General features: G+C 42.9%; 1 protein-coding gene across 4 annotated transcripts; it reads left to right on the top strand.

The window, feature by feature from the left end:
• The first annotated feature begins 164 nt into the window (after window positions 1–164).
• On the top strand, window positions 165–26,216 carry LOC129814495 (FAST kinase domain-containing protein 3, mitochondrial-like). 4 transcript variants are annotated; one of them, XM_055867648.1, is made up of 13 exons: window positions 165–350; window positions 856–900; window positions 1,362–1,436; window positions 9,014–9,878; window positions 10,162–10,477; window positions 11,112–11,299; window positions 11,416–11,564; window positions 17,935–18,151; window positions 18,446–18,605; window positions 18,762–18,853; window positions 20,942–21,563; window positions 21,795–21,909; window positions 22,194–26,216. In XM_055867648.1, exons 4-13 carry the CDS (start codon window positions 9,056–9,058, stop codon window positions 22,278–22,280), a joined length of 2,769 nt encoding a protein of 922 aa, XP_055723623.1. In that variant the 5' UTR covers window positions 165–350; window positions 856–900; window positions 1,362–1,436; window positions 9,014–9,055; the 3' UTR covers window positions 22,281–26,216. The 4 variants fall into 4 exon arrangements, with proteins under 4 accessions (XP_055723623.1, XP_055723622.1, XP_055723624.1 ...); XM_055867647.1 differs by having other exon boundaries at window positions 852–900; XM_055867649.1 differs by lacking the exon at window positions 1,362–1,436.
• The last annotated feature ends 985 nt before the right edge of the window (window positions 26,217–27,201 follow it).

Genomic DNA, 27,201 nt, shown 5'->3' with positions numbered 1-27,201 from the left:
AGGTGATATTTAAATTTAATTTTTGTTATAATTTGGTTGGGCCAGATTGTCTGAGTGCTGTCCTAAGGCTTTATTAGTGAATTGAGCTCACCAATAGACTGAGGGGCCTTTTCTGCCGTCATCATGCTCCTCCAGCCCGGTAGGTGGCAGTAATGCACCAAATGTTGGCAAAGCCATCAACAGAAGAAGACCAAAAGGCTGCATGCTGGGAAGATGGTCGACACTGAGGATGCTAACGTCGTTAGTAACATGGACTGAGAGGACGGGAACCGAGTCGTCTTGCGGCAAATGACATCAATCGTGTTTCCAAGTTTAGATGCGTCTAAGCTACCAGGTTAAAGTCTCCGTCGGTCAGTGTGAATATACACCAACCCATATCCACTGCTGCTGGGCAGAGCGTGTCAAATTGAATTCCTAGCAGTATAGCTAGTTAGCGCAACTATAGTACCTTAGATAGTTTGCAAACGACGGTATCATTGCATGGACGGCCACGACCAATAAGTTAGAGTATTATGCCATTATTAACTTTCAAGTGAAATCGTCAATATAGATTGTCAAGGTTTTCACTGACGGGCTGGTTGTCACTCCTATGTTTGACAGCTAACACTGCTGGCTAGCGTTAATTCGTCACCGGATTAGATAGTTAGCTAACTAGTTAATTTACGTAACTAGTTAAGTTATCTAACAGTAGGCGTCCCATCAAGTCCCCTAGAAGGCAAGGCCTTTATTGGGCTACCAAGCGAAATATCCCTTTGATAAAACTTCGTTAATAACTAGCTAGCTACTACTGAGCTTCCTGGTAAATTATTGGGAGTGTCACTGTCAGATGAAATGTTATTGTTCCCTGCTAGATAGAACACCACCACCCATCTGGATATCCCTCTTCTGCGTTAACATCATGTAAGTATGTTCATCAATGAGTGATTGTCATGACATTGTATCAATAGTTAGCAACTCTAGCTAGATACCTTGTTTATCCAGTGTTTTTTTTACATCAAGCCATACGATGGTAACGTAGCTAGATGTAGCGACCTAACTAATGGCCTCTGACAGCATCCCCGGATTATGTGTTAAACGCTCTACAACAAAGCTTTCTTAGTGTCCAACAAGCTTTCTCTGCCCTTAACCTTGTTCTGAACACTTCCGGTAATGTGGTTTGGTAAGAAGAATGCCCCTCACCCCACAGATGTGATTACTACCTCTGAGGGTTATGAGTTTGAGGTAGTCACCTCATACAAGTACTTGGGAGTATGGCTAGACGGCACACTGTGTTTCTCTCAGCACATATCAAAGCAAGCTGTAGGCTAAAGTTAAATCTAGACTTGGTTTACTCTATTGTAATTGCTCCTCTTTCACCCCAGCTGCCAAACTAACCCTGATTCAGATGACCATCCTACCCATGCTAGATTATGGAGACGTAATTTATAGATCGTCAGGTAAGGGTGCTCTCGAGCGGCTAGATGTTCTTTACCATTCAGCCATCAGATTTGCCACCAATGCTCCTTATAGGACTCATCACTGCACTCTATACTCCTCTGTAAACTGGTTATCTCTGTATACCCATCGCAAGACCCACTGGTTGTTGCTTATTTATAAAAACACTCTTAGGCCTCACTCCCCCCTATCTGAGATATTTACTGCAGCCCTCATCCTCCACATACAACACCCGTTCTGCCAGTCACATTCTGTTAAAGGTCCCCAGAGCACACACATCCCTGGGTCGCTCGTCTTTTCAGTTCGCTGCAGCTAGCGACTGGAACGAGCTGCAACAAACTCTCAAACTGGACAGTTTTATCTCCATCTCTTCATTCAAAGACTCAATCATGGACACTCTTCCTGACAGTTGTGGCTGCTTTGCGTGATGTATTGTTGTCTTTACCTTCTTGCCCTTTATGCTGTTGTCTTTGCCCGACTATATTTGTACCCTGTTTTGTGCTGCTGCCATGTTGTGCTGCTACCATGTTGTGTTTCTACATGCTGTGTTGTCATGTTGTGTTTCTACATGCTGTGTTGTCATGTTGTGTTTCTACACGCTGTGTTGTCATGCTGTGTTGCTACATGCTGTGTTGTCATGTGTTGCTGCCATGCTATGTTTTCGTCTTAGGGCTCTCTTTATATAATGTTGTCTCTCTTGTCGTGATGTATGTTTTGTCCTATATTTTAATTTATTTTTATTTTTAATCCCAGCCCCCATCCCCGCAGGAGGCCTTTTGTCTTTTGGTAGGCCTCATTGTAAATAAGAATTTGTTCATAACTGACTTGCCTAGTTAAATAAGTTGCTGAAAATGTTCCTGGCCCTAGTGAGTGTGTGTAGTGAACGACAATAATGGAATCGGTAGTTCGCCTTCAAAATAAAAGTCCCCCCATTTGATACTGATGCAAACAGAGACAAATAGTGAGAACATGCCACACTTGTACTAGTGAATCTTAAACAAGGTTGGAATTAGGCTTGGGTGGTAACTGGGGTATTTGGAAAAAGCCACGGGATGGCTTTTCAATACTGTTGAAGCTATTTCGTTGAAGTTTTTTAATAAATTTGAAGGTTTTTTGCTACTTTTGATTAAGCAAATACCTGCAGTCAACTTATGCAATATGTTAGGTGATGAAGGACATTGCGTTCTTCATTTCACTTGTTATTATTCTGAACAAAAATATAAATGCAACATGCAACAATTTCAAAGATTTTACTGAGTTACAGTTCATATGTGACCCGTTTCAGAAAAATAGGCATATGTCGCGGGTCACTACTTCACTTTTCGAACATGTAAACATTTGTGTCTTAATAACTAACTTGTATGCCATCTGTAAATAATAATACAATTGTTAAATTACGAGCCTAGTTGGTTAAGCCACAGATAAAGAGAGCAACCTTTCCGCTAGCCATGATTGGCTGAGAATGAGTAGGCTGGACATGCAGAGAGATTGGATTGGTCTGCCATATAGCACGCTTCCGTCTATTTGAGCTGGTCAGTATGGTAATACTGTCTAACGCAGCTTTAAACAAAAATAGTATCGCGTAGTAAAAGTGTTGCTTTCCACTTTCTGGAGGACCGAGTTTAGTGTAATTCGAGTATGATAGCTAAGTAGATGGAGAAAACACCTGTCTCCAGATTACATCCTCAAACTAATGGTAACCATGGCATCCGAGACAGGAGATGCGTCCATCTATGATGTGAAGTGGTTTCATTTCAAGTCGAAGTGTACTGTTAGCTAGCTAACGTTAGCTGGCTGGCTCACTAGCTAACGTTACGTGTATGATTTTATTATTCGTATCTCAGAGCTATGGGTCTCAACCACAAAATACACATTTGTTATCCATAGCTATTTCGAATTTAACGTTAAAGTAATACTTCCATATTTTGGGTAATATCCTTCTTACCCAGAGTCAGACGAACTCATAACATTTTTGTCTCTGCATGCAGTTTGAAGGAAGTTGAAGGTAGCATATCGTTAGCTTAGCAAAATGCTGGAAGTCTATGGGTATCTACTAGCCAGCTCCTCCAAAAAGCAGGTTAATAGACCTAACTCCTCCAAAGCTGGGTGGTTAGCACTAAGTATTCTTTACAAGTCTATATGAAATGATAATATATTTGTTTGTTTGAATTATATATATTTTTAAACTATTTGTCTCATCCGCTGTGATGGTGGGCTAGCTCAAGGATAGGCGGTGCATGAGTGTTAACACAGCTTCACAGTTTCAAACGTGTTTGCTAGATATCAAATAAGCAAAGTGTGAGAAGACATCAACGATAAACCCTACAGAAAAAGAGTTCATTAACAGACTGTCATTGCTCGTCCAAAGCAATATTTTTATCTCGCAGCAGTGACTGTGAAGATTGTTAACACTGCTGGAAGTATTTTCAAGCTACTATTACTAGCTAGCTTACGTAGCTAAGTGTGAGGAGATTTGTTTTACATCGATGGACTACCATCACTTGTCCAATATCGAGAATGGTTTGTGGATGTCCTCTAAAAACGTGCAATTACAAACCAAGGAAGTGGTTGGCTATAATCTTTAACAAACTTCCATTGAATGATCCGGACCGATTGAAACTATGGCTAGTTACCCTGAATGTAGATAACACTCTGACCAAGGACCTCAGAAAGCTAGTGGTTAATTATTTTATATATTTTTTACCTGGGCATTATAGAGCTCCACAGTGGAGGTGCCATAAAACCTAGCGGTCAAACAGAGAAATGGTTCCATTTTTTTTTTTACCATTCATTTTTCCCATAGGAGATTTTAGAAACACTTAAAATAAGGGTTGTGTTTCATGTAGGCTGACCCTGGCGTGACGTTTTGATAACCATGTAAATCTCTCTCAGACAAGATTACTTGAATCAATATATTCCAATTGAAAATGCTAATTAGCATCAAAGTAGACATCATGCAAAAATACCTATCCCTGCTAGCTCCTGCACGTCATCTCTAGCTGATACCTTTTGCTAACAAGTATTGAGTGAATTTCAAACATGTTCCAGACAGTTCACACAATTGTAAAGAAATGTATTCATTGCTACTAGGGCTGTCAAAGTTAACTCGTTAATGCCGTACATTTTTTTGGCGTCATTAACCTCTCTTGGGTACGTGAGACGTTAGCGTCCCACCTCTTCAACAGCCAGTGAAACTGCTGGACGCCAAATTCAAATACAGAAATACTCATTATAAAAATTCAGAAAACAAAACATATTTTACATAGTCTTTAAACCTAACTTCTTTTGAATCCAACCACGGTGTCAGATTTAAAAAATGCTTCACGGCGAAAGCATACCTTACGATTATTTGAGAACATAGCCCACTAGACAAATCATTACAAACAGTAACCAGCCAATTAGAACAGTTACACAAGTCAGAAATGGAGATAAAATTAATCCCTTACCTTTGATGATCTTCATATTGTTGCACTCAGCAGACATTCATTTATACAATAAATGTTCCTTTTGTTCGATAAAGTCTCTTTATATCCAAAAACCTCCGTTTTGTTCGCGCGTTTTCTTGAGTAATCCACAGGCTCAAACGCAGTCAAAACAGGAAGACAAAAAAATCCAAATTGTATCCGTAAAGTTCATATAAACATGTCAAATGATGTTTATATTCAATCCTCAGGTTGTTTTTAGCCTAAATAATCGATAATATTTCAACCGGACAATAACGTCGTCAATTTAAAAGGTAAACAAGAAACGCACTCTCTCGGTCTCGCGCATGAAAAAGCTCTGTGACACTTTTCTCAGGTTTTTGCCTGCCAAATCAGTTATGTTATACTCACAGACACTATTTTTAACAGTTTTGGAAACTTTAGAGTGTTTTCTATCCAAATCTACCAGTTATATGCATATCATATCTTATCTTCTGGGCCAGAGAAGTAGGCAGTTTAATTTGGGCATGCATTTCATTCAAAATGTCGAATGCTGCCCCCTACCCTAGAGAAGTTAATGCAGTTTCTTAGTTTGACACCCTGAACCATCTATTGTTCAATAAATGCACTAGTCTGACAACCACTTTACTAGCTAGCTATTTGTATGACTGAATGATGGAGAATGCTAGGAAGCGGCTTTTAAATGGCAAATTCAATTTCAAATCACTCCCAGATGGCTCTCTGGATTAAACCAAAGTAATTTGCATCTACTGCAAGGCCGAATTTGTTTGAATGTTCATTATCATTTACAAGTTCAACATACTGTTGATGCCGGAAATACAAGTAAAGTCACTAGTAGCAATGGAGGACATCTTCGGCTGGCTAAACTAGAAGAGAGGCCTATGGACAAGTCAACGAGCAGCAGGCTAACACAAGCAATAGCCAAGTGGATAGCTACAGCTTGCAGTCAACATTGTGTAGGACGAAGGGTTGAGAAATATCATTCGGATAGCATCGAACGACTCAATTTATGACTTACCCTCGAGAGCTTCCGTCGCCACAAGAATACACGAGCTGTATGAAAGCTGGAGGGCTTTGAAAGCAGAGGTGTTAAAACATGCAAGGGCTGTTGCTCTCACGGGAGACCACTGGAGACTACAGTAATCACAACTACTTTGGGGTTACTGCGAACCACATCAATGAAATCTGGAAACTGCATTCACACGCTCTGGCCGTAATGAAGACCGAGGCACTATGCTGAAATGTGCGCCTGGCATTTCATGGATCTAGCAAAGCAGTGGAACATTGAAAACGAAGTAACCACAGTTTGCACGGAACATGATTGCAGCTGCCAGACATCTGGCTTTTGTGCGCAGTGCAGGACAGGTGTTCAGTCTCCAAAGGTCCATCACAGTGTCCCTACAGAACAGCGGGTTTGACAATACCCTAGCCAAATGCCGAAAAATTGTTGGGCATTTCAAACACAGCGCACCAAACGCTGCAGATCTAGGACAACAGCAAGTTGCAAATGTGCTAAAGAAGGAGTCACTCGCACAAGATGTTACAACAAGATGGAATTCCACTCTAGAAATTGTAAAGCATGTCCACAGAAACCAACAACCACAGCTAAACTGGAGAAACTGCAGAAGCACTACTGAAGCCCTGTAGGTAATATTCTTTATCTCACTATTAGTTTTATAATAAGGTGTGTGTGTGTGTGTGTGTGTGTGTGTGTGTGTGTGTGTGTGTGTGTGTGTGTGTGTGTGTGAGAGAGAATAACACGTCTCTTGACTGAAGTGATTTTGAATGATCTTTCAGTGCAGGTACTTGCCTTTACTTCTGGGAAGAGAGTAGTACTTTTCCTGCTCAGTGGCGTTGCCTGCTCTATGTCATCTCCTTCAGGTGATGGAGAGCTCCGAAAATGACACTGCCTACATGGTAAGATTCAAGCTGACATTCACAACAGACCTGGAGAAAACACCAACCTCACATGGCTGGAGATCGCCACAGCACTCGACCGAAGGTTTTAAAGACCTGAAGTGCCTTCCTAGACCTGAGAGGGGTGAGGTGTGGGCTTTGGTCAGCAACTTGCTGAAGGAAGAGAGGCTTGCACAGCAACCTGATTAAAGCAACAGTCAGAGCCACTAAAGAAGAAAGCTGCTTCTGAGTATGACTCTGATGAATAGGAGGAGTCCATGGAGAAATGTATGGAACGTTACAAAGCAGAGCCCTGCATCATCATGGAGGACTGTCCACTACAGTGGGGGTCACAGCATGCAGGGCCACACACCAGGCTGGCCTGCATTGCACGAAGGCACCTGGCGTCTCCTGCTACGTCAGTACGTTGTGAGAGGTTGTTTTCACTCTCTGGGAATATCGTGCCAAAGAAGAAAGCAGCTTTATCATGTGAAAATGTCAACAGGCTTGTTTGTATTTGCAACTGGCTGAATGAACTTAATAAAAAAACAGCCTTGAGTCTTCTTGGTATGACGCTACAAGCTTGGCACACCTGTATTTGTGGAGTTTCTCCCATTGTTCTCTGCAGATCTTCTCAAGCTCTGCCAGGTTGGATGGAGAGCGTCGCTGCACAGCTATTTTCAGGTCACTCCAGAGATGTTTTATCGGGTTCAAGTCTAGGCTTTGGCTGGGCCACTCAAGATCATTCAGAGACTTGTCCCGAAGGCACTCCTGTGTGTTCTTGGCTGTGTGCTTAGGGTTGTTGTCCTGTTGGAATATGAAACTTCGCCCCAGTCTGAGGTCCTGAGTGCTCTAGAGCAGGTTTTCATCAAGGATCTCTCTGTACTTTGCTCTGTTCATCTTTGCCTCAATCCTGACTACCGTAGATTCCAGTCCCTGCTGCTGAGAAACATCCCAACAGCATGATGCTGCCACCACCATGTTTCAACGTAGGGATGGTGCCAGGTTTCCTCCAGACGTGACATTTGACACTCAGGCCAAAGAGTTCAATCTTGATTTCATCAGACCAGAGAATCTTGTTTTTTATGGTCTGAGAGTCCTTTAGGTGCATTTTGGCAAACTCCAAGCGGGCTGTAGTGGCTTCCGTCTGGCCACTCTACCGTAAATGCCTGATTGGGGGAGTGCTGCAAAGATGGTTGTCCTTCTGGAAGGTTCTCCCATCTCCACAGAGAACTCTGGAGCACTGTCAGAGTGACCATCGTGTTCTTAGTCACCTCCCTGACCAAGGCCCTTCTCCCCCGATTGCTCAGTTTGGTCGGGCGGCCAGCTCTAGGAAGAGTGTTGGTGGTTCCAAACTTCTTCAATTTTTAAGAATGATGGAGGCCGCTGTGTTCTTGGGGACCTTCAATGCTGCAGAAATTCCCCAGATCTGTGTCTTGACACAATCCTGTCTCGGAGCTCTACAGACCATTCATTCACTCTCATGGCTTGGTTTTTGCTCTGACATGCATTGTTAACTGTGGGACCTTATATAGACAGGTGTGTGCCTTTCCAAATCATGTCCAATCAATTGAATTTACCACAGGTGGACTCCAATCAAGTTGTAGAAACACGATCAATGTCAACAGGATGCAACTGAGCTCAATTTCGAGTCACATAGCAAATACTTATGTACATAAGGTGTGTTTTTTTATATTGTATAAATTAACAAATATTCCTAAACCTGCTTTTGCTTTTTTGTTATTGGGTGTTTTGTGTAGATTGATGAGAATAATGTTTACATTTTTTAATCAATATTAGAATAAGGCTGTAACGTAACAAAATGTGGGAAAAGTCAAGGGGTCTGAATACTTTCCGAATGCACTATAGGTATAGCTTTAAGACTATAAATTACTAACCACCCAGCTTTGCACTAGTTGGGTCTATTTCCCTGCTTTTGAGAGGAGCTGGCTAGTAGATACCCATAGACTTCCAGAAATTGCATTAAGTTAACGATATACTACCCTCAACCTCCTTCAAACTGCACACAGACCAAAAAAAAATGGTATACATGAGTCGGGCTGACTTTGGTTAAGTAGGAAATTACCCAAAATACTAAAGTATCCCAATTTCACCCCTAGTGTGTACATGTACTTTGTGACCCTTCAGGGATTCTCACACATTCTAAACTGGAGTGTGTTTTATTTAGCCTATTTGTTCCGTCTTCTCTCCTCTCTCTGTCCCTTCCTCTCTCCCTGTAGGTGTAGTGTGCAGTGCCCCAGCGGTGGACTAGCCTGTGTACTATGCTGTGGCTGCACTCCGGCCCGGGCCTCCTGAGTTGCGGCAGCATCATCATCCCCTCGCCCCTCTGCCCACGACACGCCCGCCGCCCTAGTGTCCTTTCCCTCGCCGGCATGTACGCTACCCGCCTGTACAGCTCAGGGGGTGGGGGAGGAGGAGGGGGAAAGCCAGGGCGCCGGCCGGGCCTGGCGGGTAGAGGGCTGCCCATGCTGGAGAACCACCACCACCCTCTCCCTCCACACCACCACCCCCACCACGTGCACACTCCAACCCCCAGCTACCCGCCCCTCTACCAGGGGCGACCTGACCCTCACCGAGGGCCCCATTTCCACAGTCACCACCACCAGCAGCACTACCACCCGCACCTGGCCCCCCCTCCTCCGCCTCCCCTCATCCCCCTGTACGCCCAGCTGCACCACCACGCCACTGTTGGTGCCGCTGGCAACAAGAAGAAGACGTGGAACTTCATCCACGAGAAGATGAGCTACGACACCTTCTTCACCATGAAGCGGCTGATAGAGCGCTCGCGTCGGGGCGACGAGGTGCTGCGCTGGGTGACGCAGAACCCGGGCAAGATCTCGCACAACCACTACCCCATCGCCCTGCAGAAGATCGGCCAGCTACTACAGGCCGGGGCTGCAGGAGGGGGCGGTGGTGACTCGGAGGCAGCCCTGGTTCCCAGAGCCGGTGGAGGAGTGGAGAACGAAGGCAGACAGATCCTGGAGCATCAAGACTTCAAGACACTGTGCAACGCCATCGTGAGCGACTGTGTCAAGTTCGACAACTTCAGCATCGTCAACTGCCTGTACGCTGTGGCTGCACTAGGTGAGGCTAGGTGGTCACAAGGAGGCAGTTTGAAAGTAATATTGCTTGTGCAGGTTAATCATCGTTTTTATGCATTTGATATTATGAATGAGACATGAACATAGTGAAATGCTAATGCTAATTACTGGTTTATACGTGTATTCAATTGTTTTCTTATGGATATGAAAGGAAGTATTGTACATAACCCTGAATGCAATATTTTGATTTATAAAACGGACTATATTCGTTATAAAGAAAGGAAGTAAACCAAATAAACCCTGAACTTCCCATCTCCTCCTCCTAGGCCTTCCCAGCGACTCGCAGGTGGTGCAGGTGCTGGAGGCAGAGTCACAGTCGCGGCTGGACAAGTTCAACCAGAAGGACGTGTCCATGGTGTTCAGCTCCAGCATGAAGCTGCACCCCAGCAGCCAGCACCCCCTGACCGAGGCCTGCCTGGCAGGCTTGGAGAAGAACCTGGAGCGGGAGCGCCACCCGCAGACCCTCTTCCTGCTACTCTCCTACTACCGGCTCAAGTGGCACTCGCTGCAACCCACCGACACTACGGCGGCCGGGAACGTCGCCAATGTACGCCCCAACCCAGAGCAGCTTCTGGTCAACAGGTAGGTTTGGTATGATGGTTAATTACCCGTTTAGGGTAATACAGACAAATGTATACAACTTTACATGTTATATTTGGTTCTCTTGTTTGCAAGAGGTCCGTTCATAATTCATTACTAGCCATCCAAGTAGAGGCAATGCAGGGTTATGACGTACAACTGGGTTGCTTTCGATAGGAAATCAATGGAGACCATGTTAGAGACATGCCTTAGAGGTACACATTCTTTTGACCCCATTTTTGTTTACTGAACACGACACAGGTCTAGCGTGATGAGTTCCCGAGTGTCATTTCAACGTTGGTTATTATTGTGATCAAAGCAGTTGTCGCGATACTTGGCGATAATGTCTTTAATCGTCATACTTGGTAAAATCGTGACGACCGCTTTTATCACAATAATTTACTTTGTATCATGATTCCAAATTCCACCATTGTCAGTTTTGACTAGGTGATATACAGCTAAGACCGGAAGTGACTTTTTCGCAGCAGGTATTGAGAATTAGGTTACGGTTAGGAATTACGGAATTAGGTTACGGCTAGTTAAAATGCTCTCTTAACCAGCTACAAAAATTCACTTCCACTTGTAGCTGTACTCCATTTAGTAACAACCACCATTGTCTCGCTTAACCTACCGTCAGGAAGATCCTGCGACTGGTCAAACACACACTGGCTAGCGTAAGTGGTGTGCGCGACCAGGAGATGGCGCTGCTGGATGAGATGCTGGCTGTTTGTGCACGTGAAGCTGGCAACAAGAGCCTAGAGCTCATCTTCAGCTCGCACCTCTTCTACCAGAACAGGCAGGAGAGGTTTGTGTGCAGCCTGGCTGGTGAGTTTTCCTTTCCTCCCTTCCCCCTCCTCTGCCACTATCTGGCAGCTGTTTAATCTGCCTTTTCTACATATTTCTTTCATTTCCAAGATAACAGTCTGCTCTTTTCTCGATAGAGGAACTGCCTGAAAAAGTGGACAGCATAACCCCATTCACCATGGCCCTCATTGCCAAATACATTGCCCGCCACCGGCTCAGAGAGATTCGACTTCTTGACACCATCGCTGATTTTCTGGTCAAAAAGGGCGAATACCTGGACAGCAAGGTAAGGAGGCCCACTCATCTCTAGAAAATCTCTGTCATACATTTAAATCACTGTTGAGCAACTCCAGTGTTGCGACTGGGCATACTCTATCTGTTTATTGCTGCTTATTATTGGGCATACTGTTTTTTTTATGAATGGCTATTATTACACCTGAAATGTTGGTTATTTACTAGGGATGGGGGTTTGGAATCATTTCACTATTCGAATAGTAACATACATTTTTGTCCGATATCCGGATACTTGCTAAATACATGTTTTTTTAAAACTTATGTTTTTAACCTGAGCACTGCGTGAGAGAGAGAGGCTGCCACTGCCGAGGGGGCCGGTGTGTGCGGGAGCGAGCAGACCGAGAGAGAGACACAGTAGCCATGGCAACTATAACCAAGACTAGCTAAATTGTAGCAGTCACAATGTTATTTATCATCTCATATAACAGTGCCTGTCTTGGCTGGAGTAGCCCAAAGAAGCTAAGCTAGCTAGGCTAATTGAGGCTACATGCTGCGCTTTCTCCCCAACGCCAATCAGATATAACAATAGCCTACCTGTTGGTTGCTCATTGTAGCCTACTCCTTCTCATTTCGCCAACTTTTAATTCCCTCATTTTATTCCATCTTGCATTCCATTAGTTAACTTTCACTCCACGTGCTACACACTCAGCCTCTTTAACGCTTTCATTGGCCAACATGAACGATCTACAGATGTGAAGGCTACCGGCCTTTTTATGGGGCGCATGTCATACATGGAAAAGATAGTCGTTTTATTTGTGCATTGATGACATACAAATGACATTCAAATGATTAATTAATCATTTGAATGTCATTTGTATGTCATCAATGCACAACTATAGATTTCTTACATACTCATTATTATTATTATTATTGTGGGGCTTGCGAAACGAGTCCCCAGTTAAATCTTATACATACCTCTTCTTATTCTTTAGCATTCAACCCCTCTTAAACCGTTTAAGCTAGAAATGCCGTTCAAATTTTAAAACGTGTAGACTGGTCTGGATTGCGTTGTTTGTATTCAAGTTGGAGTTCCTTTTTGCCCGTCTTCATTCACTTTCATGGGACTTTTTTCAACATTCTAAATTGCCCCCATCACTTCCAACATTCCATTTCCTGTAAATGCAACTATGCAACTTTTGACACAAATCCGCTACTTCAACCACTTCGCCAACAACTTAGACAAGTTAGAACATCTACTTCTCTGCTTTTCAAATCTGTTTGCGGAACAAAAATATCCGCTACGGATCTAACGATACTGCTGTTACAGTAACACGTTTTTTTACCAACTTTTTCCAAACTGCTGTTTTTGACCACCCCCAACTAGTCAGAAACTTAGGGCATATACAATCTTCCACTACTTCTTTGCGTTTCAAATCGAAAACCGATTAGGAATAGCTCCTAGCAATCAATAGATTGTATAGCTACTTAGTTCATCTATAAAAGAAAGCAATTGATGAGTTAAGTCATATCAGAAGCTAGCAGATTCATTACTTACCAACAACAGCTGCACATTTCAATAAAATTGCATCAAGTTTGAAGTTCACTTTCCTTGCTTTGCCCAACAACACTATCATGAATCTAGCAATAAAGTTCTGTGGGTCAGAGTGCAGTATTTATTTAGCTTCATTGCACACACGTTTGTTAGCATGTTCCTCACAGTGGCTCTAGCCGTGGAGGGAGCATGCCTGCCAAGGCAACTGTTTGCCTAGCAACACATGCCTCGGAGGGAGAAAACTCTTTATAGCTTGACAAATTCCCATGATTTGTGAATCTGTTTCAAAAATCGAACAGGTCAAGCACATGCCCCATTCTCTAAATAACTGGCTATTTTGCCTGTCTGTAAAGAAAAGGGTGGGCTGTACGTTGATCCTGCTGCTCTGATTGGATACAACGAAGGTGTCTACTGAACTACTGAACACAACCACACAACTACTGACCACAATTATTGACCACAACCAAACAACTACTGACCACAGAACTACTGACAACAACAACAATACAACTGCTGACCACAACTGCTGACCACAACTGCTGACCACAACTACAACTACTGACCACATCTACACAACTGACCACAAACACACAATTATTGACCACAACTACTGACTACAACCACACAACTACTGACCACAACCACATAACTACAGACCATAACTCCTGATCACGCAACTACTGACCTAACCTATTGACTATGACTACTGACATTGACTACTGACTACAACTACTGACCACTAATGAACATGACTACTAAACCACAAACCTACTGACCACTAATGACCATGACTACTGAACCACACAACTACTGACCACACAACTGATCACAAATACAAATACGGACCACAACCACCCAACTACGGACCACAACCACCCATCTACTGACCACAAACACACAACGACTGACTGCTAATGACCATGACTACTGACTACAACTACTGACAACAACCACACACTACTGAACCACTCAACTACTGAGCACAACTATACAACTACTGACCACAGCCACACAATCACTGACCATTAAACTACTGACCACTGTCAACAACCGCACAACTACTGTCCACAACCACACGACTACTGACCACAACTACTGAACAAAGCAACTACTGACCACAACCATTGACAACAACCACAGACTACTAACTACAACTACTGACCATGACCACTGAACCACACAACTACTGACCACACGACTACTGACCACACGACTACTGACCACACGACTACTGACCACACGACTACTGAACACATGACTACTGACTACAACCATTGACAACAACCACACACTACTAACTACAACTATTGACCATGACTACTGAACCACACAACTACTGACCACACAACTACTGACCACAACCACACAACTACTGACCACAACCATTGACAACAACCACACTACTAACTACACATATTGACCATGACCACTGAACCACACAACTACTGAACCACATAAATACTGACCACAACCACACAACTACTGACCACACAACTACTGACCACACAACTACTGACCACACAACTACTGAACAAAACAACTACTGACCACAACCACATGACTACTGACCTCACAACTACTGGCCCACACAACTGACAACAGCCATTGACCACAACCACACAACTACTGACCACACCACAACTACTGACTAATATTTCTGAAGTAATGTCCGTTTTGGATATTTGACACATCCCTATTATTTACACACATTGTGGGCTCGTACTTCTGACACCTTGTAAAGAGTGGACACTACTCCATAGTAAAAGCTATAAATTATGCTTTATTGACAATTCTCAAAGCATGGAATTAACAATGCAATATTTCCCCATTCCACAAGAGGCTCTGCTGCCCCCTAGCTGTCTGGCCACCTAATGGTTGTAGCCAAATCATTACATACAACATACATGTTGTGTATTTACATTATGGGTTTGATAAAAGCATTTATCGTGATACTTAGTATTCCACAAATTAAGTTTAAGGGGTAGCTTTCATATTGCAGATTGTGGCTTGTATCAATGTAACTGTCTGCATAATTTCCAATCCCCTATACAGTGCATTCGTAAAGTATTCAGACCCCTTGACTTTTTCCACATTTTGTTACGTTACAGCCTTATTCTAAAATTATTATGGGGTATTGTGTGTAGATTGATAAAAAAACAATCTACACACAATACCCCATAATAAAATAATAAAAAAACAGGTTTTCACAAATTTTTGCAGTATCACATTTACATAAGTATTCAGACTCTTTACTCAGTTGAAGGACCTTTTGCAGTGATTACAGCCTTGAGTCTTCTTGGTATGACGCTACAAGCTTGGCACACCTGTATTTGGGGAGTTTCTCCCATTCTCTGCATATCCTCTCAAGCTCTGTCAGGTTGGATGGAGAGCGTTGCTGCACAGCTATTTTCAGGTCACTCCAGAGATGTTCGATCGGGTTCAAGTCCGGGCTTTGGCTGGGCCACTCAAGGACATTCAGAGACTTGTCCCAGAGCAGAATGCTGTGGTATCCATGCTGGTTAAGTGTACCTTGAATTCTAAATTTATCACTGACAGTGTCACCAGCAAAGCACCATCACACCACCACCTCCATGCTTCACGGTGGGAACCACACATGCGGAGATCATCCGTTCACCTACTCTGCGTCTCACAAAGACACAGCGGTTGGAACCAAAAACCTCAAATTTGGACTCATCACACCAAAGGACAGATTTCCACCAGTCTTATGTCTAGTGCTCATGTTTTTTTGGCCCAAGCAAGTGTTGTGGAAATTAATACTGAGAGAGACTTTGTCATTTCTTCAAACAATCATCTTTATTTAATATCGATTAATTACTGCAATAATGATACTAGTCAACCCAACAGTCTTGAATGTTGGGCCGAGCGGCCTAACCCTTTATAGACAATTCAGAGTTTTTATGTAGCTGACACTAAAGATGCTTTAGGGGGTCCACCCCTCCCAGGCATCCAAACACATTAGAAAAGAAGTAAAGAAATTCCCCAAATTAAGTTTTAACAAGGCTCACCTATTAATTGAAATGCATTCCAGGTGACTACCTCATGAAGCTGGTTGAGAGAATGCCAAGAGTGTGAAAAGCTGTCATCAAGGCAAAGGGTGGCTATTTTAAAGAAATACGTATGCTACTACGTATGTGTTATTTCATAGTTTTGATGTCTTCACTATTATTCTACAATGTAGAAAATAGAGGGGAAAAAACCTGGAATGAGTAGATGTGTCCACATTTTTGACTAGTTCTGTATATACACTACCGTTCAAAAGTTTGGGGTCACTTAGAAATGTCCTTTGTTTTTGAAAGAAAAGCATATTTTTTTGTTCATTGAAATTAACATCAAATTGATCAGAAATACAGTGTAGACATTGTTAATGTTGTAAATGACTAATGTAGCTGGAAACGGCAGATTGTTTATGGAATATCTATATTAGCGTACAGAGGCCCATTATCAGCAACCATCACTCCTGTGTTCCAATGGCATGTTGTGTTAGCTAATCCATGTTTATCATTTTAAAAGGCCAATTGATCATTTTGGCTCTAACCAGAATAGAAAGAGTGGGAGGCCCCAGTGCACAACTGAGCAAGAGGACAAGTACATTAGAATGTCTAGTATGAGAAACAGAAGCCTCAAGTCCTCAACTGGCAGCTTCATTAAATTGTACCCGCAAACACCAGTCTCAAGAAAAAGCCCTATCTCAGACTTGGCCAATGAAAAGATTAAGATGGGCAAAAGAACACAGACACTGGACAGAGGAAGATTGGAAAAAAGTGTTATGGACAGACAAATCTAAGTTTGAGGTGTTCGGATCACAAAGAAGAACATTCGTGAGATGCAGAAAAAATGAAAAGATGCTGGAGGAGTGTTTGACGCCATCTGTCAAGCATGGTGGAGGCAATGTGATGGTCTGGGGGTGCTTTGGTGGTTGTAAATTGGGAGATTTGTACAGGGTAAAAGGGATCTTGAAGAAGGAAGGCTATCACTCCACTTGGCAACTCCATGCCGTACCCTATGGACGGTGCTTAATTGGAGCCAATGGGGTGAAATTTCTTCAGATTCCCTCAACAAATTGACAACTAGAATGCCAAAGATTTTTTGACAAAAGCAAAGTTTGAAGGACACAATTATTATTTCAATTAAAAATCATTATTTATAACCTTGTCAACATCTTGACTGTATTTCCTATTCATTTTGCAACTCATTTCATGTATGTTTTCATGGAAAACAAGGACATTTTTAAGTGACCCCAAACTTTTGAACGGTAGTGTGTGTGTATATCTATAAAAATATGAATTGTTTTATATATTTTCCTTTTATTTTTCCCTAACCCTACCTCCCCTGTTTGGAGTAAACTAATGGACAACACCACTTAGGCTTCTACATCCAGTTTATACATACTATATACATTTTACAGACACAATATATTTTACAATAGTTATCTTTTGTTTGTTTTTAGTCCCATCCTTCAGCTACCCTCAACAACTCCCCTCTATCGCTGAAAACCATCCATTTTTGATTTCTATTTGCCATATATTTTTCAACTGTGCTGTGATGTTTCACAAACTTTCTGAACCTTTCTATTCTTAGTTTCTACAGATTGTAAATCAAAGATTATTTTTTTTGCTAACAGTATTATTATAATATTGATCGATCAACTGACTTTTTAAATCACCCAGCAGTGCTATTTGCAGAGTTAGCTCCCAGTAAATGTTGCAATTTTTCAGACATTCCTGAACTAGCGATCAAAAACAAGCTATATATGGACAGCACCAAAACAATTGATCTAATGATTGTCTCTTCGCAGCAAAAATTGATACTTGGTAACATCACGATAATGTTTTTTCTCTTCTCCCCACAGGTTATCCAGAAGCTGGTGTTCCCCTTCAGCCGGATGAACTACCTGCCGTCCAACAAGGTCCAGTTCTTCTCCAAGCTGGAGATGGTGCTGGAGCTTAAGGCCCTGAGCTCCCCGCTAGCCACCGTCAATATCCTTATGTCCCTGTTCCAGCTGGGACATTTTCCCGGCCTGGTGCTGCACAGGGTCTTCTCCACTGCCTTCATCAGCAACGTCACCAGTGAGTGGCACGCACACACGTGCATATACTGATCATGCAACATCAAAGAACAGCTGTGTTTCATTTCTTTTGACTTACCCCTTTCAGTAGACACAATAAGCCACAAGCTGACCCCTAATAAACAACTAATGAACACACACATAAATGAACTGATGCATGAAGTGGAATAGTACCCCCACATACCCCAACTCAATCCCATTCAGTTGTATGCGATTCATTTGAATGGTCGGCCATTTTAGACAGTTGCTCTCGCTCATGTCTTTGTTTCTGCGGATCTTGTTCCCCCATTTGTAGACAGTCCTTATGCTCTGATCGTGCTTCGCTACTTGTCTCTGTTGGACGCAGCGGTTGAGCTGGAGTACCAGGACTACACCGGCCCACGGCTCCAAGACACGCACAAGGTGCTCATGTTTGACCACGCGCTGACCGCTGATGAGGTCAACCGCAAATACAGGTACGGTGCAGTACTAGAGTGATTGGTTAACCAACTGTTAGTTGGTGCACGGTCATCTATTTTCTTCATTGAATTATGTCTGCCTTTTCATTGCAAATCCCAGTGAAGCATGAAAAGTATCTGGTTGACATGAGTGTATTTGTGTGTGTTTTTCAGCTACAAGGGTCTTGTTGCTGAAGCCCTCAGACAATTGGTTGGAGAGCATGGCTACAAGCAAGATGAAATCCTGGCCCCTGGGTATTACACAGGTACATTGAACAAACACCAGATTGTGTGTTAAACCCAACAGCCACTGTAAGATAGAGACCTGCACGGGTCCGTTTTTTTTGAGCCGCACCTGCCCCACGCCGGCCTTTATCAATTCCGAACACCACCCGACACCAGGACAGATTTTTCTCAACATCCCGACCCACCCAAGTAGAATTGTTCTGAGAGCTGATCCGTGACACACACCAAATAACACCAATTTATTTAATTGTTTTAGATCAGGCTAGTAGGCTATTTTTCCCCTCCCTGCATTAATTAATTTGTCTACATGTATAATCAATATTGGGATAAAGGAAACCATGCCATGAACTAAGAACAATATATTATTATTTTCACAATGAGATGCGGTACATTGACAACTTGAATCGCTCTGGGGGGAAAAAGCCTGTTCTAATTAGCTTTCTTACCCAATGAAACCCTATAGCCAACAACAAAACAAGATATTAACATTTAATATGATAATCAAATAGTTTAATTGAAACTTAAGTAAACAATTCCCAGAATCGAATATAGGTTGCAAAAATACATTTATTTTGTAGGCTATAGCCTAACTCAAACTTTTACCAGCCGCACTGGTTTAAACTTTTATTTAAGCAGCTAAGTTGATTGAAAACACATTCTCATTTGCAGCAACGACCAGGGGAGAGGATGGGAATGATTGAGCCAATTGGAAGCTGGGGATGATTAAGTGGTCATGATGGTATGAGGGCCAGATTGGGAATTTAGCCAGGACACTGGGGTTAACACACTTACTCTTACGATAAGTACCATGGGTTCTTTAGTGACCACAGAGAGTCAGGACATCCGTTTAACTTCCCATCTGAAAGACTGCACCCTAAACAGGGCAATTTCCCCAATCACTACCCTGGGGCATTGGGATATGTTTTTAGACCTACTCCAACACCACTTCCAGCCGCATCTGGTCTCCCATCCAGGGACCGACCAGGACCAACCCTGCTTAGCTTCAGAGGCAAGCAAGCAGTGGGATGCAGGGTGGTATGCTGCTGGCAAATAAACTTGATGTGGCCTGCGTAGCCTATGGTCTAAATGAACAAAAGCCTGAATTAACGTAATAATTCACTGATAATAAACTGAATTAGCCTATTGTAAACGAATACGGGCTTGCACTTTTTGCAGGCTGTGTATCCATCTACTGGGTTGTTGTCCTTGTCCACAATGACTCCAAAATCCTTCCAAACCGGAGATTTCACTCACGTACCACCTGTTTCCACCATGGTGTATTTCATAACCTTTCTATTTCTCCAGTTACGTTAGCCATTTTCACGTGAGCTACGCTAGCCAGGAAAAGTAGGCTAAGCTTGGCAACGTATTCTCACGTGAGGGGATGAAACATACGTTTTCAGCACCACACGAATAATGGACAGTTCTCTGATTTACTGTGTTCATGGCTTGTGCCCTACAGTATACAGCTCTGGGGAAAAAATGAAGAGAACACTGCAAAATGATCCACTTCTCTGGTTTTACTATTTATAGGTATGTGTTTGGGTAAAATGAACATTTTTTTGTTTGTCAGAAATGTTGTCAGTAGTTTATAAAATAAAACAAAAATTTTTCATTTTACCCAAACACATACCTATAAATAGTAAAACCAGAGAAACTGATGGTCTCTTAATTTTTTCCAGAGCTGTATGTCTGCCTCATCACTCGCATGATGTTGCGAATTCAATTCTGTAACACAAGCTCCTGAGTTTGTAAAACATTACCTTGTTTTTAAATGTTTCTGACCCGTAATATAATTGTTCAAACTGCGAGCCGACACGCGGGTTGAAAGAATGTTTTCATTCTCACCCACCAGCAGAGTTCTTTTGCAGGTCAACCGCGGGGAACCGCGGATATCCAACCTGATGCAGGCTCTACTGTAAGATACCACACAGTTGAACACAATGGTATAGCATTATGTAGTGCTGTAATCTCTTTGGGGTTGTAGAATTCTGGAAACTTTCACAAAATTCCCAGGTTTTCCTAAATTCCAAGTTTGCGGAATATTAGGGAAAGTTTCAACCCTAAATGTTGCAACCCTAATCCTCTATATCCCCATTCCTTTTTAGACTTTCTGCTGTGGATTGATGGCTCTGGCCAAGTTCTCCCTATCCGGGCAGGGACCTCGCTAGGTATGGCCCCAAAAACCCCAGAAGGATCCGCAGCCGTGACAGCCCTCACTTCAGACTTTCAAAAGTTCTCCCCCTTCGCCCCACTAGAGGTAGGGGGGGACCAGCGACCCGTCGAGGGGGACGATGCGGTGAACTTTCTGCCCTACCACATGCAGCGAGGGGCAAACCCTTCCTCGGCCCAGAGGCCGGGCCCTAACGGCGGGGGCCCTCTGGACTACAACCCTTACTACACGTCGGCCGATTACTACTCCAGCCTGGCCAAGGAGCACTCTTTGGAGAGCCAAGACAGCTCTACGCTCAGCAGCCCTCCCTCAGACAGCCTGGCACATCCAGGGGCCTCCGGGGTAGGGGGATCTGCCACGGCTGCCCCCGATTCCCTCTTCCAGTTCTCCATTGGGAAAATCCTGGAGGACGAGGGAGGGGCGCAGGTGGGGCCGGCGAGTCAGGGGCTCCACTGCGAGCTTCCTGCATTCTATGAGGCAAACGGGGACGTGAAGCCCACCTCACCACTTCAACTGCACCCGGCTGATCGAGCTGGGGACCAGCGGCAGCTCAAAAGGTCAGTGCTGATGGGATCCCCAAATCTGTCCAGTCAGATTTCTATCCTTATACTGCTCAACTAAACGCTTGATAATGCATCAGTGGAGCAATGCAAGGTAGCGAATAACTTTAAGAAATATTGTTTTGCTGGGAGGTCTACCGTCTTTTGCCACTTGTGTGATTAGGGAATTTATTTCTAAATGAGAAATAATTTGTTAATCGCTATGTACCACTTCCTTTCTTCTTTCAGAGTGGTTATGTCGGTGAATGACAAGTGGCACTACTGTCACAACTCCGAGGTGCTGGTGGGCTCCCGGGCCATGAGAGACCGTCACCTGCTGCTCCTGGGATACGTCATCCTGCAGGTGAGCCCATACCATCTTAAAAACCACATTTTCTTTAACCATTTTATAAACCACATTTAAATTCTTACAACCACATTCTCAACCAAATGTCAGTATTCCCTTACCTCCATTACAATCATCCGATGACGCTTTTGAATTGGCAACTGCTACCTGGCAACTGGTCTACTAATGGTCCGCTTTGCCCAAATAAGTAAAAACAAACCGTGTTACTGACATCCCTCCTTGTGTTTTCTCTCTCCTCTGCTCCTCTTTTTCCTCACTCCCTCTGTTCCTCTATTCCACAGCTGCCGTATCATGAGCTGGAGAAGCTGAATGGTATAGAGGAGGTGAAGCAGTACCTCCACAAAAAGCTCCTGGAGGTCCCCTTATGACAACAAAAGACTTGAGTGTGTGTGCGAGTGTGTGCAATTTTGGGTGCGAATAGGACGGTTGTTGGTGGGATTGGGAAAGGGGGCTTTGTTTGTGGTGAAAGACAAACCCTGGTCAAAGTCTAAAACGGACGAGTTTCGGGCAACTTGCGTTTATCAAAATGGCGTTAGCCTATTTGCAACCAGTCACGTCCCCAGTTGATGGCATGTGTAGTATCAGGGTGCCACGCTTGTTGTCAATGCAATCTTGTCATTGTCACTTCACAACGGTTTAAATCTAATTGTTATTGGTTGCGTACACATCATTTGTTAATGTTATCGCGAGTGTAGCAAAATGCTTATGTTTCTAGCTTCAATAGTACAGTAATGCCTAAAAATACAAAAACAATACACGCAAATCTAAAATAAAGGAATTAATAAATAAATAAATATTATAACGAGCCATGTCAGTCCGAAACAAAAAAAATAACCCATATATACAAAAGTATGTGGACAAAATGAGTGGATTTGGCTATCTCAGCCCCATCTGTTGCTGAAAGGTGTATAAAATTGAGCACACAGTCATGCAATCTCCATAGACAAACATTGGCAGTAGAATGGCCTTAGTGAAGAGCTCAGTGACTTTCAATGTGGCACCGTCATAGGATGACACCTTTCCAACAAGTCAGTTCGTCAAATTTCTGCCCTGCTAAACCTGACCGAGTCAACTGTAAGTGCTGTTATTGTGAAGTGTAAACATGTAGGAGCAACAATGGCTCAGCCGCAAATTGGTAGGTCACACAAGTTGACAGAACGGGACCGCTGAAGAGCGTAGCGAGTAAAAATCATCTGTCCTTGGTTTCAACACTCACTACCGAGTTTCAAACTGCCTCTGGAAACAACGTCAGCACAAGAACTGTTCATCGGGTGCTTCATGAAATGGGTTTCCATGGCTGAGTAGCCGCACACAAACCTAAGATCACCATGCGCAATGCCAAGCGTTGGCTGGAGTGGTGTAGAGTTTGCTGCCATTGGACTCTGGAGTACGGGAGTAATTCTCTGGAGTGATGAATCACGCTTCATCAGTCCGACAGACGAATCTTGGTTTGGCGGATGCCAGGAGAACGTTCCCTGCCCCAATACATAGTGCCAACTGTAAAGTTTGGTGGAGGAGGAATAATGGTCTGTGGGGCGGTTTTTCATGGTTCGGGCTAGGCCCCTTAGTTCCAGTGGAGGGAAATCTTAACGCTGAAGCATACATTAAAGACGATTCTGTGCTTCCAACTTTGTGGCAACAATTTGGGGAAGGCCCTTCCCTATTTTGACAATGCCCTCGTGCACAAAGCAAGGTTCATACAGAAATGGTTTGCCGAGATCGGTGTGGATAGAATTTGACTGGCCTGCACGGAGCCCTTACCTCAACCCCATCGAATATCTTTGGGATGAACTGGAACGCCGACTGCGAGCCAGGCCTAATCACCCAACATCAGTGTCCAGGGGGGACCAACTCCATATTAATGCCCATGATTTTGGAATGAGATGTTTAACGGGCAGGTGTCCATATACTTTTGGTCATGTAGTGTAGAAGCTGTTTTTCAGTCTCTTGGTCCCAGCTTTGATGCACCTGTACTGTCTCCGCCTTCTAGATGGTAGCGGGGTAAACAGGCCGTGGCTCGGGTGGCTGTAGATGTCCTGGAGGGCAGGCAGTGTGCCCACGGTGACGCGTGGGCTCACAGCACCACCCTCAGGAAAGCCTTGTGGGTGCGGACGGTGCAGTTGGCGTACTAAGCGGTGATACAGCCCAACAGGATGCTCTCAATGGTAACATCTGTAGAAGTTAGTAGTTGTCTTAGGGGCCCAAGCCAAATTTCTTCAGCCTCCTGAGGTTGAAGAGGTGCTGTTGATCTACAGACTATTTCTAATATAGCGTGACAAAATAGTTGTGTTCATTTTAGATTTTGACCAGCGTATTTCTATAGTTCTAGTTTTGGTCATGGTTTGGTGTGGACGAGTGGGAAGTAAGTTGTTGTTGTTATTGTGATAGTCATACGGAGATGACAATATTCTGGCGGTGTATGAAAAAAGAAGTCCCTTTTTAAAAAATGTATGTTTTATTGGACTACAGTTGTGACGCATGTCGGGACTACTTTGGTTGGTTGGGACTGTGTAATAGGTTCCCCTACGGACGTTAGAACCGCAACTGTTCATTGGGATCAAATGTAACTGGGTGACATGGGGTTTGAGACTAACAAATAGGGCCTCTTCATTGTGTTTTCGAATCCTTGTGTACAATGTATATAGATGAATGGACTGTAGGATGTAAATGAGGGATGAGGATGGATAAATTAAGTTAATGAAAAAAAGGTGTTATATATTTTTGTCTTCACTAGAATGGCTTTTCCAGTGTCCAGAACTAAGCAATGCATGTTGGATTCGTCTATTTTCTACTTGGTCTCTTTGTTTTGTCTTTGGTACTTTACTTATGCCATTCAATGAATGACTTCATTCAGAGAGGAATTTGTGATTCCTTAAGTGAGTTTCCACCATTGCGTTGACAATGAAACAAGTTTTCCAGTGGGGAATTGCTAGACGCCAGTCTAGTTAAATTAGATGTGTTGTCAGTTCCATAGTACAGTGAGTGTATTGCTATGAAATAGACAAGTGGATACAGTTAATCTGAGAACCTTTTTGTTATCTGTGGCATTTGAAATGGAACCCTGACCTAGGTTTCGCATGATTGAGGTAATGCAGTGGTTTGCATGGACAAATTGCAAATTGGTGTTTGATACTGGACTTGCTGACAATGACCCATTTTATTTCGAGTTTTTGTCTCAAAGCGATACAAATATTTGTAGAGACAGTCCATTACCTTGTTACACGACCCCAAACACTTGGACTTTGTAAGGTAGGCAGAATTGGCCTTTTTGGATTTGTAATTGTGGTTTCACTCCAGTATTACTAGGTGTTTTGTCTTTGCTCTCAGTTTATGTAGCCGATCAGGAAGACAATAGGGTAACGCCAAGGCTTTATATTTACACTAGATGACGCTGTGATGAAGTCACCGTGCCTTCATCTTGGCACTCCCCAGGCAAAGCTAAATGCAATTGTTTTAAGGTCATACCAAGGATCATTTTACTATTTGATTGAAGAAAAAGTAAATTATTTGATAGAAAGAAATTGGGCCTTACTACTATTAGCCCATGCAAACGCATTGTATAACATTCACTACATAAAACAGCTAGCCCCCCCTGAAAAAAATCTTGTTCTAAAGTGTCTGTCCTTTATCTGAAAGATCAGGATTTTTTGTTTTAAAAAATGTATCTAACCCCTTTTTTGGCACTAAACGTGTCCATATATAATTCCATAAATTTGTTCAACTGGTACCAGGGGACCTTCAGGCCAAAACAACCGACATATACGTGTTCGTGAGTCATGTTTCCATAGAGGGTTCATAATAGTATGTAGGCCAAACTGTTCGGATGCCACTGACAATTTTGTGAGAAGATCGATTTTCGGGATGCCTCATGGTCTTTCACCGCAGATGTGGAAGTGTGACATTAGGTGGATGCGGTGGATTGAGATGCATAAATAACAGATTTTTAATGGGGATGTTTTTATTATGCGGAGTTGTGGACATCGACCTTACGGGGTTTATATTAATGAATGCATTTGTAAGGATCCATGGGCTGTTCTGAATGCTTGTTGCAAGTCTTTACAAAGCACTATAAATGCATTATGCACAGGTGGTTGAGTGGTTGTATTTATTGGTCTCACTCCTGGTACAGGGGATGTGTGTGTGTGTGGCTGTATTATATCTGGGGAAAGACTAGTTTGGAGATTTCTATATATATATATATATATATATATATAAACAATGTCTGTATAAAAACAAAAGCAACATGTCATTTTTGTTTTGTGAATTATGTACATTTTACATAAAGACAGTATGAGCAATTGTAATTTGATTGTTTAATGGAAAATTGCATGACTTAATTTTGACATTGATGCATCAGAAAAACAGAATTTAAAGGTGGACTATGCAGAAATCACTGCCATTTCCTGGTTGCGAATATTCTAATAGTTTGCCTAACTAATTTCAGTTAGTGACAAAACAAGCTAGTATATAGTGTAGAGAATCATTGTACCATTGAAACTGCTATGCAAAAACTGAAGACCGGGAAGCATAGAAATAGATCTACCGCTTCTTAGACTTGCTTTCGGTGAGTGATGGATCTGTAACACACATTTGTGAACTTGGTCAGGTTGCCCAAAAAGTTTTTGCAGATGTGTTCAGAAAGGGATCCTTTTGCAATGTCAAATACTGAAGCTTAATACATACAGGTACTAAAAATTGTTTAGGGAAATCAACTACAGCCAAGGTTAGTGGAAAAAAGTATGGCTGTATTTTGTGGATCGTCCCTTCATAGAAATGTCTAATGCTGCGTTCATGCCCAAGTCAATTCGTAAATATCAGTTGGATGCATTTACATTAGAAACTTGTTTTTCCTTAGGTGATAGAGGTCCGCATGTGTGAAAAGTCAGAGCTCAGGGATGATACGACTAGTAAGTACATGTTCAAGTGCCACCTGCTCACTTGGTTATGAACGCTGAATAAGTTATGGCTAGAAGTAGTGTACTATATGGAATAGGCTGCCATTTCGGTTGCAAACCTACCCCATCAGTAACAGAGCTGAGCATACTTTTTACATTAAAGCTCTATAAATCCAGTACAATCAAATATACATCAATTAACGGTTGAAATCACACAAGAATTCACGAGAAAAAAGTGCATTTTATTTCAGAGGGTTTGACCAGATGTTTCAATGGAGGGAAAGCAGCAACAGTCCTCCCTCTGCACGGACTGTTAAGGACAAAAAACGGCAAACTCCTCAATATGCCCCTCCCAGTCAAAAACTCTGTAGAAACCAGTCTTGTTCAAAAACAT

This window comes from Salvelinus fontinalis, chromosome 17 (assembly GCF_029448725.1).
Source record: "Salvelinus fontinalis isolate EN_2023a chromosome 17, ASM2944872v1, whole genome shotgun sequence".
Taxonomy (NCBI): Eukaryota; Metazoa; Chordata; class Actinopteri; order Salmoniformes; family Salmonidae; genus Salvelinus; species Salvelinus fontinalis.
Note: the sequence above shows the minus strand (reverse complement) of the source record. Positions and strands in the feature narration are given on the sequence as shown.

Coding starts and splice junctions, on each gene's coding strand:
- LOC129814495 (XM_055867649.1), top strand. CDS start 9,056: ATGCTGTGGCTGCACTCCGGCCCGGGCCTCCTGAGTTGCGGCAGCATC. Junction 11,300..11,415: donor GTTTGTGTGCAGCCTGGCTG/GTGAGTTTTCCT, acceptor TTTTCTCGATAG/AGGAACTGCCTGAAAAAGTG. Junction 18,152..18,445: donor CTTCATCAGCAACGTCACCA/GTGAGTGGCACG, acceptor CCCCATTTGTAG/ACAGTCCTTATGCTCTGATC.